The 17,927-nt window shown below is 47.0% G+C and overlaps 7 protein-coding genes across 7 annotated transcripts; 3 read left to right on the top strand and 4 right to left on the bottom strand.

Annotated features, from left to right (window-relative positions):
* The first annotated feature begins 295 nt into the window (after positions 1 to 295).
* Positions 296 to 2,369, top strand: F5891DRAFT_266184 (major facilitator superfamily domain-containing protein). Its single transcript, XM_041371138.1, has 7 exons — positions 296 to 639; positions 690 to 755; positions 810 to 970; positions 1,022 to 1,156; positions 1,209 to 1,368; positions 1,423 to 1,960; positions 2,010 to 2,369. Exons 1-7 carry the CDS (start codon positions 478 to 480, stop codon positions 2,264 to 2,266), a joined length of 1,479 nt encoding a protein of 492 aa, XP_041226763.1. The 5' UTR covers positions 296 to 477; the 3' UTR covers positions 2,267 to 2,369.
* Positions 2,370 to 3,163: 794 nt separating this feature from the next.
* Positions 3,164 to 4,944, top strand: F5891DRAFT_1187887 (MFS multidrug-resistance DHA1 sub-family; the record flags this gene model as incomplete). The annotated part of the gene is made up of 7 exons (XM_041366913.1): positions 3,164 to 3,307; positions 3,358 to 3,423; positions 3,479 to 3,639; positions 3,692 to 3,826; positions 3,886 to 4,045; positions 4,101 to 4,638; positions 4,691 to 4,944. The coding sequence occupies 7 exons, from the start codon at positions 3,164 to 3,166 to the stop codon at positions 4,942 to 4,944; spliced, it is 1,458 nt and encodes a 485-aa protein (XP_041226764.1).
* A 2,008-nt stretch (positions 4,945 to 6,952) lies between these two features.
* F5891DRAFT_1223863 (uncharacterized protein) lies at positions 6,953 to 8,559 on the bottom strand (the record flags this gene model as incomplete). Its single annotated transcript, XM_041369470.1, has 9 exons — positions 6,953 to 7,037; positions 7,123 to 7,277; positions 7,332 to 7,523; positions 7,571 to 7,630; positions 7,677 to 7,698; positions 7,759 to 7,949; positions 7,999 to 8,107; positions 8,161 to 8,289; positions 8,342 to 8,559. 9 exons carry the CDS (start codon positions 8,557 to 8,559, stop codon positions 6,953 to 6,955), a joined length of 1,161 nt encoding a protein of 386 aa, XP_041226765.1.
* A 543-nt stretch (positions 8,560 to 9,102) lies between these two features.
* Positions 9,103 to 10,538, bottom strand: F5891DRAFT_1144947 (uncharacterized protein; the record flags this gene model as incomplete). Its single annotated transcript, XM_041364991.1, has 4 exons — positions 10,481 to 10,538; positions 10,297 to 10,433; positions 9,997 to 10,234; positions 9,103 to 9,946 (listed from the first exon to the last, which is right to left on the bottom strand). The coding sequence occupies exons 3-4, from the start codon at positions 10,068 to 10,070 to the stop codon at positions 9,103 to 9,105; spliced, it is 918 nt and encodes a 305-aa protein (XP_041226766.1). The 5' UTR covers positions 10,071 to 10,234; positions 10,297 to 10,433; positions 10,481 to 10,538.
* A 919-nt stretch (positions 10,539 to 11,457) lies between these two features.
* F5891DRAFT_979730 (uncharacterized protein) lies at positions 11,458 to 13,062 on the bottom strand (the record flags this gene model as incomplete). Its single annotated transcript, XM_041376920.1, has 3 exons — positions 11,458 to 12,050; positions 12,097 to 12,316; positions 12,364 to 13,062. The coding sequence occupies 3 exons, from the start codon at positions 13,060 to 13,062 to the stop codon at positions 11,458 to 11,460; spliced, it is 1,512 nt and encodes a 503-aa protein (XP_041226767.1).
* Positions 13,063 to 14,667: 1,605 nt separating this feature from the next.
* On the bottom strand, positions 14,668 to 15,699 carry F5891DRAFT_1223869 (uncharacterized protein; the record flags this gene model as incomplete). Its single annotated transcript, XM_041369471.1, has 3 exons — positions 14,668 to 15,082; positions 15,142 to 15,360; positions 15,410 to 15,699. The coding sequence occupies 3 exons, from the start codon at positions 15,697 to 15,699 to the stop codon at positions 14,668 to 14,670; spliced, it is 924 nt and encodes a 307-aa protein (XP_041226768.1).
* Positions 15,700 to 16,226: 527 nt separating this feature from the next.
* F5891DRAFT_1030458 (uncharacterized protein) lies at positions 16,227 to 17,589 on the top strand. The gene is made up of 4 exons (XM_041361567.1): positions 16,227 to 16,256; positions 16,320 to 16,715; positions 17,209 to 17,308; positions 17,341 to 17,589. Exons 3-4 carry the CDS (start codon positions 17,284 to 17,286, stop codon positions 17,559 to 17,561), a joined length of 246 nt encoding a protein of 81 aa, XP_041226769.1. The 5' UTR covers positions 16,227 to 16,256; positions 16,320 to 16,715; positions 17,209 to 17,283; the 3' UTR covers positions 17,562 to 17,589.
* Positions 17,590 to 17,927: the final 338 nt, after the last annotated feature.

Raw genomic sequence — 17,927 nt, forward strand, 5'->3', positions numbered from 1 at the left:
TAATCGAGAATCCGGACAACACATTCTTTACAAGGCGTAGAGATGCGGATTGCACGAAAATTCTCAAGTCCAGGCGATTACGACACTGACCAATTGGGTACAATACTGACATGCATGGTAGAGGAACTACAAGGCCAGCTAGCTCATCATGGCCCTGCGGCTTTCGTGACTTCCGCTTTTGCTACCATGTTTCATAACAGAGAAGATGCTTTGCTTTGTATTGTTATGCCTCGTGTGCTGAACGTTTACATTGGCCGCAGCTCGGGTACGTACCAGCCTAACCTAATGCAGACCTGCCCGTGCTTCTGGATCACAACGATAGTTTCCTTTACGTTCAAGTGGGCCTTCACCAGTTTCCAAAAGCATGTGGACGATCTACCCTTCGACTAATCCGAGCCAAGGAGCCACTCAATTGCCGACTCATTTGCATAAGTTTAATAGACTGCGCCCAATCGTCCATCTTTCTCAGATACCACCATGACAACGCGTCAAGATGATGAAGAGACTCCTCTTCTCCAACAGCCAGACCAGCTGGTAGCCCGAACTTCACCTCTGCCATGGGATCAATTCTGGATCATATTATTCTTGCAGCTTTCCGATTCGCTTGTCGTTCAGACTCTTGCCCCATTTACCCCTCAAGTGAGTATATCCCTTCTGCGTGGATTTGAAAATCTAACTGCAATTGGAAGCTGATCAGAGACATTGGTGTGACGAACGGAGACGAATCTCAAGTTGGACACTATGTTGGCATCCTGGTGAGCACGTCATAATCCTTTTTGTCCTGCGCTCGTTCCTTATATCGTTCCGAGCAATCATCATATTATACGGCTCAAGCACTGACTATCCTCCCTTGGAGCCAACTGTCTGATCACATAGGGCGGAAACCTGTGATTCTGACTGCTCAATTCGCAATGTCGATTTCAATGTTCTCGTTTGGGCTATCGAAAATTTTTGTCGGTCTGGTAGTCAGGTTCGGGTGTTCAATAACCGCTAAACTGTCAAGCACTCATTGACTTTTCAGTCGTGCTTTCTGCGGGGCATTTAATGGAAGCAATGGGGTCATCAAAAGCATGGTGATGGACATCACTGACACAACTAACTTGCCGAAGGCATTTAGCTATATGCCGCTCCCATGGATGTTGGGGACCTTAGTTGGGTAAGTTTATAAAGTACCTCTTGCTATTGAAACGAGATTCACGACAGTCTAGACCCCTCGTTGGTGGATCGCTCTCCAGACCCGTGGACAGATTCCCTGAGATTTTTGGGCGATCAATACTGCTGCAAATCTACCCATACCTCTTGCCATGCGCTGTTCCAGCTATATTCGCCCTGGTGGCTTGGCTAGTCGCGTATTTTTGTTTCAAAGAGGTGAGAGACATTTTTTGAAGACCATGTCTGGATCACACTAAGTGCGGTAACGAGAGCGTTTCAACAACGACACCACTTTGGAAGCTGACAAAAGGAAGGCTCTTGCGACAGTCATATGCAAAGCCTTTTCCGCCATCGAGAAATGCTCTGGCCGTTCGTGAGGTAGCGAACTCTGAAGGAGTAGCATCAAAGCCGTTGCCACTGTGCGCCTTGCTAACTCCAAAGGTCCTGACTGTGACAACAAGTTATGTCACCATGACTCTGCTTTACATGGGATTCAGTTCGGTTCTACCTGTTTTCTACTCGACGCCGATTGAACTCGGTGGTCTTTCCCTTGATCCTCCCAAGATTGGTGCTATACTTGCGGTATCAGGTGTCGCGCATGGTGTATTCCAATTACTTTTCTACTCGCGGCTACATGATCGCTTCGGTGCAGGAGCCATGCATGTTACTGGTGTTGTCTCTGGCATACCTATCATCATTTTATTCCCGGTGACCAATGCGCTTGCTCGAGTCCATGGCCTGGGTTTGGCGGTATGGCTGTCTGTTGGCGTTCAACTTTCGCTGGTAACTAGCTTGATCATGTGCTATCGTATGTCAACCAACCACTTCCGGGATCTTACTTTACTGAGAAGTCGTAGCCTGTTTAGTATTGTTTATCAGAGCCGCCGCTCCCAATCGCGCATCGCTTGGAGCGACCAATGGAATTGTCCAGCTAGTTGTGGCAGGAGCAAAAATCGTTGCCCCAGCATCTGCAGCTTCGGTTTTCTCTTATTCGATGCAGGAAGGTCATGACGCATGGTCGATATATTACTATTTGATGGCATTTGCATTTCTCGCTGTAGGCACTTCTCTCTTACTTCCTCGTGATCCTAGTCTATGGGAAGATCACCAATAGTATCGTCACTAGTGATCTGCATGTTGTCTGTTTTTAGCCATGATGTTCAGTAATAGGTGGTATATAGCGCGGCAGCCAAACAGAGATATTTTCGCGTCCTTAACTCCTTGCAGTATTGCAGGCTTTTCTGGTGAGTTGTGACTCAAAGTGAGGTAGCAACTTGCAATTTTATGTGGGCATACCTGTTTACGAAAAGAATACCAAAAGCAGCTACGGCGAAAGGCATGGTGAAATTCAAACACAGGGCAGGCTACCACAATCCAGACGAATCCATTAGCATTAAGTTTCTCCAGGGATACAATCACAGTGTCACGGTGGTCTGGCGTGTCTACTGCCTCTAGAAATAGGCGAATGTAGATCAAACGTTCAGGCCACGCCGCGATTGGAATACCCCGCACGTGATGAGAGTTTCAACACTGCAGATTTCAAATTAAATCTGCAGTCCAACACTTGTCTACTACATATAAGACGCTCAATGGCCACTGGCGAGAGTCCCTCGAACTCACTGTCGTCAACTTTACCGGCTGGATATCTGAAATAGCAATTGTGGTGCGTCCGTGATGCCATTAGGCTGCTACTTGCGCTCGGTCGGCTTTCTTTATCAGTTTTCGTACCGAAACAGGTAACTGACTACGGGCCATCAGAGAACCTGTGAGAAGAAGATATCGTCATATATCGTTATATATCGTAATATATAGGAAAGGTTTTCGTCACATTGTAATATAAAGTGATATAAAGCAATATATGTCCATGTAAAAGCACCATAATCAGCATAATCCCCAGCAAGAACTCACCGGTTTACTGATGCCCCCCACTTATCAATGAATCCCATCAACAGCCAGCTCATTATGATTGAAGAGTGTGATAGGGCTGTCTTCTTCTCGTACCACCATAATCATGCGTCAGGATGATGAAGAGACTCCTCTTCTGCAACAGCCGATAGTCAAGACACCTTTGCCCTGGGATCAATTCTGGATTATATTGTTCTTGCAGTTTCCAGACTCGCTTGTTTTTCAGACCCTTGCCCCATTTACCCCGCAAGTGAGTACATTCGCACTGCTTGGACTTACATCTGACCACATTTTGTCAAGCTGATAAGAGACATTGGTGTGACGAACGGAAACGAATCTCAGGTCGGACACTATGTTGGCATCTTGGTGAGCATATCACAATCCTTCATTATCCTGCGTTCCTTCCTTATATCAATCCGAGCAATCATCGTATTATACGGCTCAAGCACTGACTATCCTCTATTGGAGTCAACTGTCTGATCACATTGGACGGAAGCCTTTGATATTGACTGCTCTGTTCGCGATAGCAGCCTCGATGTTCTCGTTCGGGCTCTCGAGAACATTTGTTGGTCTGGTGATCAGGTTAGCGTGTCAAACAACGGCCATAACAGTTGATTACTGATATATTAATTAGTCGTATTCTCTGCGGGGCATTCAATGGGAGCAATGGCATCGTCAAAAGCATGGTAATGGACATTACTGACACAACCAACTTGCCGAAGGCATTCGGCTATATGCCGCTCCCATGGATGTTAGGGGCCATAGTCGGGTAGGTACTTACAACATGTCTGCTTGCTCTTGAAGCGAGATTGAAAATGGAAATCCTAGACCACTCATCGGAGGATCCCTCTCCCGACCCGCAGATAGGTTCCCCGAAATCTTTGGGCGATCGGAACTTCTGAAAACCTATCCATACCTCTTACCATGCGTCGTTCCAGCTATATTTGCCTCGGCAGCTTGGTTAGTCACATATTCCAGATTCAGAGAGGTGAGAGCGATGTTTTTAATGACCATGTCTGGAACACACTAAGTTCGATAATCAGAGTGTTTCAACAAGAGCACCACCTCTGAGGCTGATCAAAGGATGGTTATTGCAACAGTCCGATCCAAATTTTCCCATGCCATCGAACAATGCTTCGACTAGTTCTGCGGAAGCAAACTCTGCTGGAGTTTTATTAAGACCACTCCCATTGCGTGCCTCGCTAACGCCAAGAGTCCTGACTGTAACAGCAAGCTATGTCGCCATGGCTGTATTCTATATGGCGTTTAACTCGATCCTTCCTCTGTTCTATGCAACACCCATTGAACTCGGCGGTCTTTCCCTTGATCCTCCCCTCATCGGCGCTATACTGTCGGTATCAGGTATCGCACATGGTGCATTCCAGCTACTTTTCTACGCCCGTCTACATGATCACTTTGGCGCAGGAGCCATTCATACCACCGGTGTTAGCTCTGGCATACCTATCGTTGTTTTATTCCCAGTGATCAATGCTCTAGCGCGAGTCCAGGGAATGAGTTTGGCGGTGTGGTTGTGTGTTGCCGCTCAACATGTGCTAACGACTAGCTTGATGATGTGCAATCGTACGTCAACCCAGTACTTCGTGCATGGTACTTAACTGAGAAGGACCTACAGCTTGCTTGGCATTATTTATCAGAGCAGCTGCTCCCAATCGCGCCTCGCTTGGGGCAACCAATGGAATTGCCCAGATGGTTGCTGCAGGAGCAAGGATGATTGCCCCAGCATCTGCGACTTCGGTTTTCTCTTATTCGTTGCAGGAAGGCCATGATGCGTGGCTGGTTTACTACTTCCTGATGGTAATTGCATTTCTCGCTATAAGTACTTCTCTATTGCTTCCTCGTGATCCTAGTGTGTGGAAAAATTGCTAGTAGTGTGTGTAACCGAGAACGACCTGCATGTTATCTTTTCTCAGCTATGGTATTATCCGATATATGTATCATTGCATACACGCTTGTTTTACGAATGGCTAAGCTCCCACATTCTTCTTTGACTCGTAACCAGTCTTTAGTACGTCTGACTCATGTTAACGCTTAAGTTGTCGGGGTCAAGGCATCAGTGAATTGGTGAGGAAAGTAGAAGGCGATATATCGCAATATATAGTACATAATCAGAACAATCAACATAATTCTGTTATCGAGCATCACATTATCATATTTGCTCTTGTATAGGAAAGGAGTTTTACATGATTTCACTATAAAACTTCAAGATCAGGAAGAGGTCGCATCATCGCTCAAACTGAAAGTCAAAGGGAAGGTGGAACAACAGCTACTGGTTGATCTACATGAATCAAAATTGATTTTAACACCACTTTGATACCAAATTCAAATGTAAACACGAATGCCATATCCTCTCAACTACGAGATATTCATTCGAGCGCGTGACCACCAAAAAATCCTTTATGGCTTCGACTTTGAAGGGAAGGTGGAACAACAGCTACCGGTTGTTCTACATGAATCAAGATTGGTTTTAACACCGCTTTGATACCAAATTTACATGTAAACGCGAATGCCCATATCCTCTCAAACTACGAGATATTCACTCGAGCGCGTGACCACAAAAAATTCCTTCATGCTTCGACTTTGAACGCATCAAATATGACGTTTGCGATGTTTGTCAGCAATGTATCAATTTGGAATGCGTGTGAATAAGCTATACCTTTTCGTGGCAGCCCGACAAGCGGCCAATAATCAATTTGTATCATGCCTCAAGTCTCAAGGCGACCTTCTTTGTGTAGCTAATGGTTGACGATAGTATACTGCTTGCGACTGCGTCCCGGGAAGTTAGATTTGCTCAGAACAGTGAAACGTGTCTATCAAGTGCGTGAGAACCAACATAAGTCTTGCTTTGAGTTCGTATACGACGTTCTACTTTTATCTAATGACTAGCAGATGCAATGTACTTGCGAAAACCAACAATGTGTTTACTGAGTGAGCAAAAGCACAAGTATGTACTACTTTGAATTTTGACGCTATCTGCTCTAGATTTCCAAAATGGCTAACAATAGCACACCGCTTGCGACTGCGTCCCGAGAAGTTAGATTTCCTCAGAACAGCGGAACGTGTCTATCAAGTGCGTGAGAACTAACATAGGTCTTGCTTTGAGCTCGTACACGACGTTCTACTTTTATCTGATGACTAACAGATGCCACTGTACTTGTGAAAACCAATGGTGTGTTTACTGAGTGAGCGAAAGCATAAATATGTGCTACTTTGAATTTTGATGCTATCTGCTCTAGATTTCCTAGGATGGTTCGTTGAATGTCAACTTTCAAGAATTTATCGGTGGGAGTTTGAATTGAATATTTCTTTCAATTGCGCTCATCTCACAGTCTGTGCTTTTTATTCTAAGATTGACATGAAGAATAGAAATACAGATATCTTCATGATCGCGCTATATTTTTTGGATCCAGCCCATTAAAGTCAGGTAGCCGGATCTGCAGGGTAAGCTCGAACCTTATATATTTCACCATACATCATCGCCCTGCGCGTCTTTTCGCGCTTGAGGAGGATATCTTTACACGTGTATTTTGGAGCAATGTTATATATTCTGCCATGCATCAGCGCTCTGCATTTCTTTTCGCCCTTTAGGAAGAAATCTTCACGCTTGTATTTGGGACCTCGGTGATTCAGCCCCCCCAATGCAATGCCACTGTTACTATTTGGTAAAGGGGTATCTCTATTCTACCTTCTCATGTATTATTCATTAGGGTATTCAATTCCACATCAGAAACACAGGTAGGCGAATCTAGAAACAGAGCTTCAATGAGTTGGGCCCTAGAGATCATTCTAATTATTCAGTTGCGCACAATATTAGATTCATCATTAAACCATCGCATTAATTGGCAAACAATAGATATAATACAGAACACAGTAATATCTAGGGTGAATCAAACGCAGCGTCATCGCGTTGTGCTCTCTGCCTTGCGAGAGCATTGACAGACATATTGGCCTTCATCACGTCGCTAAGTTCGCCTCAGCGATTCCTCCCAAATACTTTTCTGAAAACGAAATTCTAGCAAGGCTTGGTTTGGAGGGAAAGTTACACACCTAGTCCACCATTCGAGAAGTTTCTCCACCCTGCGCTGCGCTTCTCGACCAGGGGCCCTTTCGAAAAAGTCAACGATGGTCCGCCAAAATTGTTGGTAGTCGAAGTCGCCATCCATGGACCGCCAAGAGGTAATTGAAGAAAGTGCGAATCGCACCTGCGAGTATATAGTGAAGATACATCATAAAATAGACTGAACAATACGACTTACTTGACATGTGATATATGCGAGCGAGCGAGGAGTGACTTTCTCCAAATGGATGATCTGTGCTACGTGTTTTTTGACCTTGATTCCAGATAACGACTTCTTAGCCCGTCGGTTGTTGCTGATGACATCCGCGCCGTCGCCGTCGCCTTCGACGTCTTTTGCTGAGGAAGGAGACGTGAACACAGCCTTGTAGGCCTGAAACACTAGTCAGTTTGCTGTCAGGCTGCTCCGGTGCGACTAACCTGAATGAGAATCTTGCCCTTGAAAAGGCCCTCCTCAAGATCGTCGGGATTGGAAGTGTACTTATCATACAAGTAAGTGGGAAATGATAGATCTGTGACGATATACCCATCTGAGCGATTTCAGATTCCTGCCCTTACTCTGGTGAACTGTGAGCGTTGTCTCTCAGGATACCGAAGCCACTACTTACTCTGGGTTATTCCAGTCAAGCTCTGCCGGACAGAGTAACCTGCCACACACGTCATGGGTGAATCCACGGGAATGCTTATCGTCGTGGTCAACGGGGGAATCCGGTTTAAATTCACGATTGATCCATTCTGAAACGAGAGTCTTCAGTTTCGAGGTGTCATCTCCTCGAGCGCCATCAGCCCCCTGTTGAAGCTAGAGAAAGACTCAGCCGTGACACAACCATTAATATCATTAAACCAACCATCTTTAACATGTGCGTGTACTCCTCGTACTCCATCTCTGAACCCTTCTTGTAGAACCACGGCAGCGTTTTGGCTAGGGTAGTATAACCTATTTGAAGTCGATCTTGTCTACGTAACCACGTTAATGAGTAATATACCCGATCCAAGAGCGAAATACTTACTCGATGGTAGTCTCCTGGTCTTCGATCTCATATCTTCTGTCGTTTTCGGCGACGAGGTCCTCGATACTATCAAAAAGGGCGACAACACACCTGATTGCTCTTCCTTTAGCAACATACCAGATTGTTTGCCTAATAGATGGTGAGCAATGCAACTGAATACTACGTGCGATAGCAGCCACACCTTTGCTTGACTGCGCGGCCCGACTCCAGGGCCTCCAGCTTCTCCTCCAATTGAGCGATTTTCCGTCTCTGCAAAGCTTGTACATGTGCCGCTACTGCTTGAGATTGTTGCGGCTGAGTGTTGGGTTGGTCCTGCTGATTCTCAGCGTGCGATGTGCTGCCTTCGCCGTCGACGTACGACGTGTCGTCCTCGTCCTGCTGGCCCTCGACATGCGACATAACGGCAGGAACTCGAATAGGTTAGCGAACGACTGGAACAGTCCCTGAGGGATGAAGATAAAATGAGAGTGAGGAATAAAACTAACCCGAGCCTGCTCACATTTTATATGTTGGCCAAGACCGGTCCTAGTTGCCTAAAAAGAATACTGGGAACTAGTAAATCACGCTAGCACAAGCGATCAAGTCGCTTGAACAATTTGATACCTGTTTAGGAAATGGTTAACATCGGCAAAATAAAGTTGGATGCAAAGTCACTAACGGCGTGGAAAATATGTACAGCGGGGCGTGACATGATATTGATTCCAGTAGCGTTGTAGGGATTCATTTCTGGTTGGGCTTGTAGAGACTGTTTTTACCTTACCTTATGTTGGCACTTTTGTAGCTTACATAAGGAAGCAATCTTTTCACCAGTTACCAGTATGAGTCTGAGAGATCAGCAAGTTTTTATGATATTTCCTCTCCTCTGAGCCTTGAGCCTGGTCCAGAAACCCTTTAGGGTCGAATAGCAGCTAGGTTCTGCAAGACCCAACACATTGTTCAGACTCACCATCTGAATTGTTGTACCTTCAGCGTCATAATGTTAGTGGCGTCAAGCTTTGAGGCTTTGGTACTCGTCGGTACTTCGTTGTCTGCGAGGTTGAGGATACCTGCATACATCCTGGCAAGATACTTTTCCGTTTTCGTGGAGGGTGCTACAAAGGAAGCGCCGCGTGCTTCGCTAAGAAGCTCGTCAGCGCGGGCGATATGCTTCGCCAGCCCACCTTTCTGAAGGAGGATGAGGAGGCGAGACCGGGAGAGTTTCCCCAGGGTTGTCTTCTCCATCTGCTTCACAGGAATGGGAACGATCATTTGAGGTGGCTGGGTGATCATCTTGACGTAGATATCGCGTAAAGCACGGTGCGTGATGGGTGTGTCTGCTCCATCGAGGTCGAAAGATGGCGAGTAGAAAATGACGAACCCTTCGGTTTCCTGGCCGGGAATACGGTATGGAGTAGCAGCAAGGAAGGAGTGCGTGACGCCTTCCAAAGTCTGGAGATGGGTTTCAAGCTCAGGGATACTATATGTGACACCATGGATGATGACAGTGTCCTTGATGCGACCGATAAGGTGCATAGAGCCACCTTCGATGATGCCTACATCACCAGTGCGGTACCAGCCACCCTCGATAAAGCTGGAAGACGTAGCCTCGGGGTTTTTGTAGTAGCATACAAAAACCATCGGTCCGCGAACCTGAAGCTCGCCGCTCTCGCCATCTGTGCGCGGAGTAGTGCCATCGACAGGGTCAACGATGCGCATTTCGCAACCAATAACGGGACGTCCAAGGTCAAGGAACTCGCGAGCAGGTTTGGTTGTAAAAATATCGACTGGAACAAAAATGCAGCCACCACCGCAAGACTGGTCAGCTCAGATGTAACGATGTTGTATAAAGGTTCATACCAAGTTTCTGTCATTCCAAATCCAGCAGAGACTATGAAAGACACTGCGGAGGGGTTCTTGCTAAGCTTTTTCATGGTAGCAACGAAGGTTTGTGCGGTCTTCGAGACCACTGCTTCACCTCCGCTGGTGATCCGCTTGATGGAGGATAGGTCGAAAGATCCGAAAGATCAGTACGCTTTTCAAGATCGCGAGTGAGCTTGGCTAGCAGAAAGTTTGGTGCGAAACCTAGACCAATGGACTGAAAAAGAAGCATGATGAATCGATAAGTAAAAGCCACGGCTGAATTGAATTGAGACATACATTTTCGTCGATCAGACGAAGCATGTGAACGGAATCGGACAAAATAACAGATGCATGCACATGGACCTGCGAAGCACCATATAGGAGAGGTGTAACGTGCATTTCCACAGACCCTGCGACGTGATCAAATCCTACCCCTGACGGCCATAGTTAATTCTAGAAGCTCTAATGATGGTTGTCTTACAGTTCAAGACTTGAGACTCAGAAGGCGGGCCAAAGCGTAGCTCCTTGGCACGGCGAGCCCTGAACATGCGCCAAATAAAGTCGTCGGTGTTGGTCACTATGGGGCCTCACAGTCAATATATCAACATCTCACAGAAGGAGGGTGGGTATGCATGATCTCACTCAAATCAAGAATGAACTGAAAGAAATATAAAAGATCGTACCTATAACCGAGAATGTTGCGCCACTTTTAAGAACAGCCATGACAACTACGACCAACTCGACACTACGATGTGCGTAAATCTTCCCTCTTCACACCGCCTGCTAGGAGGTGGTAACGGTGCGCTAGGATGTTGGAGGCTCTCCGTAAGTGAATGTTCGCCTCGTCTGCGGCTCGCTAGGAATCGAGGCAGGTACACTTTGAATGATACACGACCTATCAGGCAATTCCTGCGCGTTGCGGGAAAACACACCTGTGATGGCTCCCTTCCAGTCACACCAATGTAAATTCGCTGTGGGGTTGAGCAAGCGTTCGCGTTGGGCAGCCGTCAAGAGAGGAACAGAACCAACCGCTGCAGTCAGATTGGTAGATACCTTCCTCAAAAGCACAGAGAGTTGATCGACGATGAATGCGGATGCTGAACAGCAGGGAGTTAATAAGAATTCGAAGGGAAATGTGGGAGCTTAGAGGGCACGTGTACTAGTAGTGGGAGGTCGTGTGACGAAGACATCTTGGTGTGATCGGAAGTTAAGCTAGTTGATCGGATAAAATTATCTCGTGGCTGATCAAAGAAACGGAAACGGAAAAGAGGACGAGATGCTTCGACAGAGTCGTCTTTGTCCCTGTGTAAAGCCCGTACGATTGTCTCGGGTAGCAGGTCTGCTTCGGCCGTGTGCCCATCACGCTTGCGAATAACTTACTAGTGATCCGAGAAAAACAAACGGTGAGTAGTAGGTTCACGATAGAATTTGATTATATACAGGTACAAAAATCAAACATCAGCGAGTATTATGGTTAGCGTTGTGTATATCTATCAATCTATCACAAGTGCGCAGCTTGTACTGCTGCCACCGCGTCGATAATTCTGGGTTGGGTAGAATGAAGTCTCGGATGTATTTCTGTAGCAATGTATGCTTAGCTTTGAAATTAGTCACCCCAAAATCAATGGTCACTGCAAACCGCCCGCCCGCTAACTCCATTAAAACACACTCCACGGCCACTGTAGCTGTGCAATACAAGCTGTCGAGTTCTGTGACGAAAGGCACATAGCCGAGTTTCAGAATCGCGTTGAGAAGGACGGTCTCTATCACGGGATGTTCGAATGCAAACGATTGGTCGCGTTGGAGGTCAGATGAATTCCCGAATATGTATTTTAAGGGGAATGAGGGGTCGTCAATAAGGTCTTTTACCATATCGATCTGATACTGTGGTTCGGACTCTTCCGACCAGATTGAGGGGCGCAGTTTGTACCCGAATTGAACAACGGCACGGGCGGCTTTCTTGAAGGTTGATGTGATATCAGCGGACGGTGTCACCGTGAAGGTCTTATAGAACGCAGCTAGGTTTTCTTTAGCCCATCCATCCCCATGCTCTGGTGGAAGTATCAGACACCGTCAATTTTAAGTACTGCGGCTTACTTTTATCATGTACCTCTGCTGTTGAAGCTAGTGCTCGAAGAGCTGCCTCCTTTCTTTCTTGCTCGGTCAAGAAGGGACAGTCTACGAGTGCTGATCGAATGAGCGTTACACGCGCCTCTTCGAAAATTCTTCGGTGGACTCGGATCTTGTCGCTGTATTGTAAAGGCGCGATGGCAGATGTCCGTGGGAGCACCATGGGCGGGGCAACACCCGAAGAGCCCTGATAAGTCATCAGTAATTGACGATTTGTAAATCGTGATTACTCACCATAGTGCTAGTGAGGCCCCTCAGCTTTGATCGGGCATGCGGATAGGGCCAAATTCTAACATCTAACCCTTTTACCGGCGGTTGGCGACTGCGTGATCCAGATGGACCAGGAACGGGAGGCGAAGGCTCACTGACGGTGAACGAATCTCCAAGAGGTAGTGGCTCGTCGAGGTGCAGCGGTGGCTCTCCAATTTGAAGAGGCTGAATATCTTCTGCCTCTGGTGTCAAAGTAGATATCCCGTCAACGGACACGATGGGAGGAGGGAACGCGGAAAGGTATCGAGGAGGATGCAAATGTGGTGGCCCGGAGTCCGCGTAAGGAGTAGCAGAAGAGTTGTATATCGGATGATACCCTGCCTGTGAATTATCAAGGGCGAAATGAAACGGGTCATGGAGGAGTGACGCTGATGGGTTGACGACATTGAGGTTTGGAAATGAGTTCGAAGATTGAGAGTCTGCGAGGAAAATCTGATGGCTCGCTTGCGCATTCACAGCGTCGCCGCGGTAGTAAAAGTCCGAGTCATGATGGGAAAACGAAACAGCCTGAGTGTCATTGAATAAGGACTGCTGGTAGCGGGCCAAGTCAGCCTGAGAGCTAGCAGCGAGGGGATAGGTGGAATGGCTGCTCTGGCCGACATTATCATCAGACGTGTCAATAAAAGTGTCAGGGGGCTGTTCATCGTGCGAGCCTGAGTGCATTGGAATCTAGTGGCAGTTTCGACGCAACCACAGGTGGCAGCATATAAGTTTTATTGCAGCCGCTAGGCCGAACCATGAGGCATGGGCGCTATTTTGGAGATTCCTGATTTGGCTTTCAGCACCGGCACGATTTAATAATAGATTCAATTCACCTTGAAATTACACTGCGGTAGCCAGCCCGGAAAGTTTGGGGCGACTTTTAAATTACCTTCTACCACTATTGATAATGGGGTTGCTGCATTGAAAAATTGAGGTAAGAGTCGTAATAAGACGTGTTGGGCCGCTAACAACTCGAAATTCCATGGGAATGCGTATCGGACCGAACAAGAACCCCCTTCGCAAGGTTCATCGATTAGCGAACATCGTCACTCGAAGGCTCAAAGATTCTAAGTTTCGAGTCAGAGTAGCTTGATATTGGACATCCGATAAAATCGCGTTATCTTTAACAAGGGTTGACTCGGAAGATTCAGACAAGTGACTGACAGCATATGTGAGGCTCTGATCTACAGCGTTAATGTTACCGTGATAAATCGTGACCAAGCACGCACTTACCTGCCAAATCCAGCATCAAGGCTCGCAGACGCCCAGTAGCCCTACTTAACAGTACGATAGTCATGAAAACTCAGGGACGGGCTGGCTTGGCCGTCTGGTTTGGGGCAATTTTAAGTTCGAGTTGGTTCGAAATCTGCTGCAACAGGTTAATGCAAATGCTAATGTGATGAAACGTAAGGTAAGAACTTCCATAATATACGAACGGCTTTGAGCGAGCCCCACAAGATCGATGATCTCCGCTCAAATCTATGAAATCATGATGTGCATAGGGTTGTACACATTCAATTATCCGAGTCACCGTGACATTGGTGTCGGAGAGGAGCGGGGAAAAAGAAGACAACACACGTAAAATAGCAGACGCATTGGCAAGACCCTTGTTCTCAAGCTCAGCTGGAAGTCGGTTGCTAGCCTATTTCCAGGTGTGCACGTTGTCGTATACTAGTACTCCCGGGCCTCGAGTCGTGCGGCAGCATTGAAGCTATTCAATGATCTGACGGTGTTTGACCCTCGCCAACTCATTCCGGTTATCTGTGTGGTGATTGTACATGCAGTGAGTTTTCCAGAAGAGTCCAGACATATAATTGCGTAGGTGAATCCCCAAGTGATGCCTGCCGCAAAGATTCATAAACGATCAATGTGAGGTATGATTGGCAGGACTGACCGTTGTCAAATAATCCAGGGTTAGTATTTAAGCCAGAGAGTGCGAAGTACTGCGAAGATATTAGTCTTATACACGTGGCAATTCAAATACCATACCAGAGGCAAAAACATGGTCGTCACCATATATTCGAGCTTCTCCGTTAGTGCGATAGCAAGACCGCCTTCGTGGGGAACAATGAGTCCTGCCAGGAATGCCCCTACATCCTAGATAAGTATTGAACGTCTGGAACAGGTGACATCACTCATCGAAGAGTCGCGTTGACGAGGGCCAGGCTAGTGCCAGCAGACTCCAGCCGACTGTGTCTTCAACGTGGGTCCCGATATCCCATGTATCCGACTGATGTAAGATTGTCATCGTATGAACACGTTTCACCTCCTCACTCATCCCACGCGCTAACGAGGGCACAGCAAGACAGTCGCGGCTTCTGCAATCGAGACACCTTTCGTTTTGCCTCCTGAAACACCACGAATAGCAGCATCACTGACAACAGTGTTTCGCGCATGACGAAGACCGAAGATGCGCACGAGGATATCAACTACATCACGATTAAACTGTTCACGGGTTTGGTCTGTGAACCGAGCATGTGGAGTACGCATTTTGATGGCGAAAGACAAGGTTTGCCCTACAGTCAAGGTCGGAAAGTGGACATCATCGTCAGGACAGTAGATCACATCTCCACGATGCTGTCTTGCGATATCTTTGGGGGTGAAGGAGTCATAGCATACTTCGCTTTGTACAGCATGGTATTCCCCACACTGGTTTGCAATAGGAACGTGCTGCAACCGGAGCCAGGTCGTCCGAGAGCTACTGTCGCGAACACGTAATTAGCGCGAAAATTTAACTTCACGTTAGTTCATTAAAACGACTAACGGAGCATTTCACTAGGCGTAACGATACCCTCGAATCCTGAGAAAATATCCCTGACAGGCGGGTTGCGCATCGCCGAAATGTTCCTCAAGGTGGCAGCAGGATTAAGCATAGAACCGATGGTAGGCTGTAAAGAGGCACGTGCACTGACACCGACGACACGGAGATCCTTGAACATAACGCCAAGCTCGCGGCCCTTAATGAACTCTTCGCAACGACTAGTAATATATCGACAAAGGCAACTAGTTTTTTTATTGCGGAACTCACCGTCTGACAAGGTCTTTGAGCGTGACTTCAAAATCGAAAGCATCGCCATCGTATGCTGAAGTCACAGAGGATGAACTTGGAGTGTCAATGCCCTTTGCTGAGGCAGGCATAAGAGGCTTGGGTAAACTTCCGCGACGAGAGCTTTCCCGATGATTAACTTGAGAACGTGTGGAACGTGATGCCATTGTGCGTTGAAGTTCGCTAACACCAACTGGGTCACAAAAAATTGACTGGAACGCGAGAGGGAGATGAATGATCACCTTCGTAGGCCTCATCTTGGTGTGGCTCATTTTGAGGAATATTAGTTTCCAGCTGAGAGTCGGGAAGACTAGTGATGAGGTTGAACGTACTATATTATAGTACTTCTGCGAGGTCATAGAGTTCGCACGGAGACCTCCAGCCGTAGCAGGACTCTCACCCACAGAAGTTAAGAAAAACAATTGAGCCTTCCCCCGCGGGGATCCTACTAACTGAAGAAGTAAGTTCAAATTTTCGAATATCATCACGTGACAATTCACGCGCACGTACATGTCTCCCACGAGACGGGTGGCAAGCCGCATCATCTTTCTAAAATAATTCGTCTAGTATCGACGGCTTGCCTCATAGATGGGCTGGTGTACTTGCATACCGGCGTGACTTTGAATTGGTGCTGTTGATGAAAATTCATGTAAGAAAGAAGATGATTGAAGCAGTATTTACAGTGTTACTAGTACACTCCGATTTTGCCAACTGCCAGGTACTACGTGACTACCGTGACGTCCCGCCGTGACAGACTAGACTCAGATGTCGAATCTACTGGGTTGTATGCTAGACCCGTGCCTACATCTTCTCAGAAGACCTAGTCAAAGTGAGCACGAGTACCTACGAATCCATTGTGTGTCATCGGGTGATATCTAATCCATTCTCTCGGATATTCTGCACCACCGTGGCAGATATCTTCACGTCTACCTTCCAATAGAAACCGTTCTCTCCTCGTCTATTCACTCGTTCACGCATATGGACTTCTGGCAACATGCACTGGTCAAGAGACCCAACGATCCCTGGTTGTGCGACCACGGCCTGCTGGCCAGAAGGAGTTTTTGGCTTACCATACTCGTGACTATCTCGAAGATGTCATGATTCAATCAAGCGATGCGCAGAGCCTTCTAGAAGCTTCAGAGTTTGGGCTTGAAGATGTGCGTATACAAAACAGATTGTGTCGTTTCGCTACCTGTCAATGTATCACTATGTAGGACTGCCCCATGTTTCATGGAATCAAAGACTACATCACACTAGTCGCTGGAGCTACCTTGACCGCGTAAGCGGAAATAAAAGAGACTAAGCTTAAGTGATGATATAAAGCAATATAAGAAAAGATAGATGCAAAGTGTAGACCAATAGACTTCTACTATGTACTGCTAAGTAAATAGTGGGTGATAACTAGTAAGTTCAAGGGAAAAGTAAGGTAAGTAATAGTATGTACTGCTGGTGCTTATATAGCGCGCCTAAGCGCGGTCAAGCGGAGCCGAAGCGCTACCGAGTAGGTATGTAAATATATATATGAGTGAGAATGCATGATAAAAATAAAGGTGGAACTATGCTAATAAAGGAAATGGAAATATACGCACTAGGGAGCTTGGTGGACAGTGGATGGATGCTTCTGGATGGCTGGCGCCATAGGGCGCGCAAGCGCGGGAACGCGCGCGCGCGTATACATCGCGAAGCGCGGGAATGGTGCGCGCATGGCGCGCGTTGCGCGGGAAAGCTGCGCGTCATATAGAGATAGCTGTGGGTAGTGCACAGAGTGACGCTACAAGTTGGCGGCTGCGATTAGAAACGATATCTCGGACATAACAATTTCCTGGGATGGCGGAAGGTAAGTGCTCGCTTAGTTCATGGCGAACTTTCCTTGGAATCTCAGTGTCGTCATATGCAGACATCACGCCAAAAAGCACGGGCTTCAGCTTTTTGTAACGTAGCTGATTGCGTTCTCGCCATTCTTTTCCTCAAACGAACAATACCTTCTACACATCCGTTGAAGAAACCACGTGTGATGTATCCCGACCTCGACCTTCATTTTTCAGATGCAGCGTCACAAGCTTTTCACAAACCTGGTTCCACGGCTGCTGCTCAAGTTCTTGTGCGTGCATCTCGAATCATTGACAATATATGACCCAAAGAATTCTTTTTAGACACTATCTCCCGCATACCATCCTAGGCTTTAGGTGGTTATGACACACCCAATGCCGCGCAAGCTTGGACATCTTACCTCTGTGGCCGCAGTATGTTTGAATCTCAGGTTCTGGCTCGTCATGTATTGATACATTGTGTCTAACAGGGAGGAATTCCGCTATCTCACCAGTCTGTCACGTGCATTGGTGCACCAACCAAACACTGACTCATGAGCGTGTTTCGTGTCTAGCTTCTAACACATGGCACAGAGGAGGTGTCATACGTCACAGCAACACAACTATTTTCCCGCTCTACAAATATATACAAACACATGTTGTCGGTCCTTATGCAGACGACTATTGACTCG

The sequence above is a fragment of the Suillus fuscotomentosus genome (assembly GCF_016647785.1).
Source record: "Suillus fuscotomentosus strain FC203 chromosome Unknown F5891scaffold_23, whole genome shotgun sequence".
Lineage (NCBI taxonomy): Eukaryota > Fungi > Basidiomycota > Agaricomycetes > Boletales > Suillaceae > Suillus > Suillus fuscotomentosus.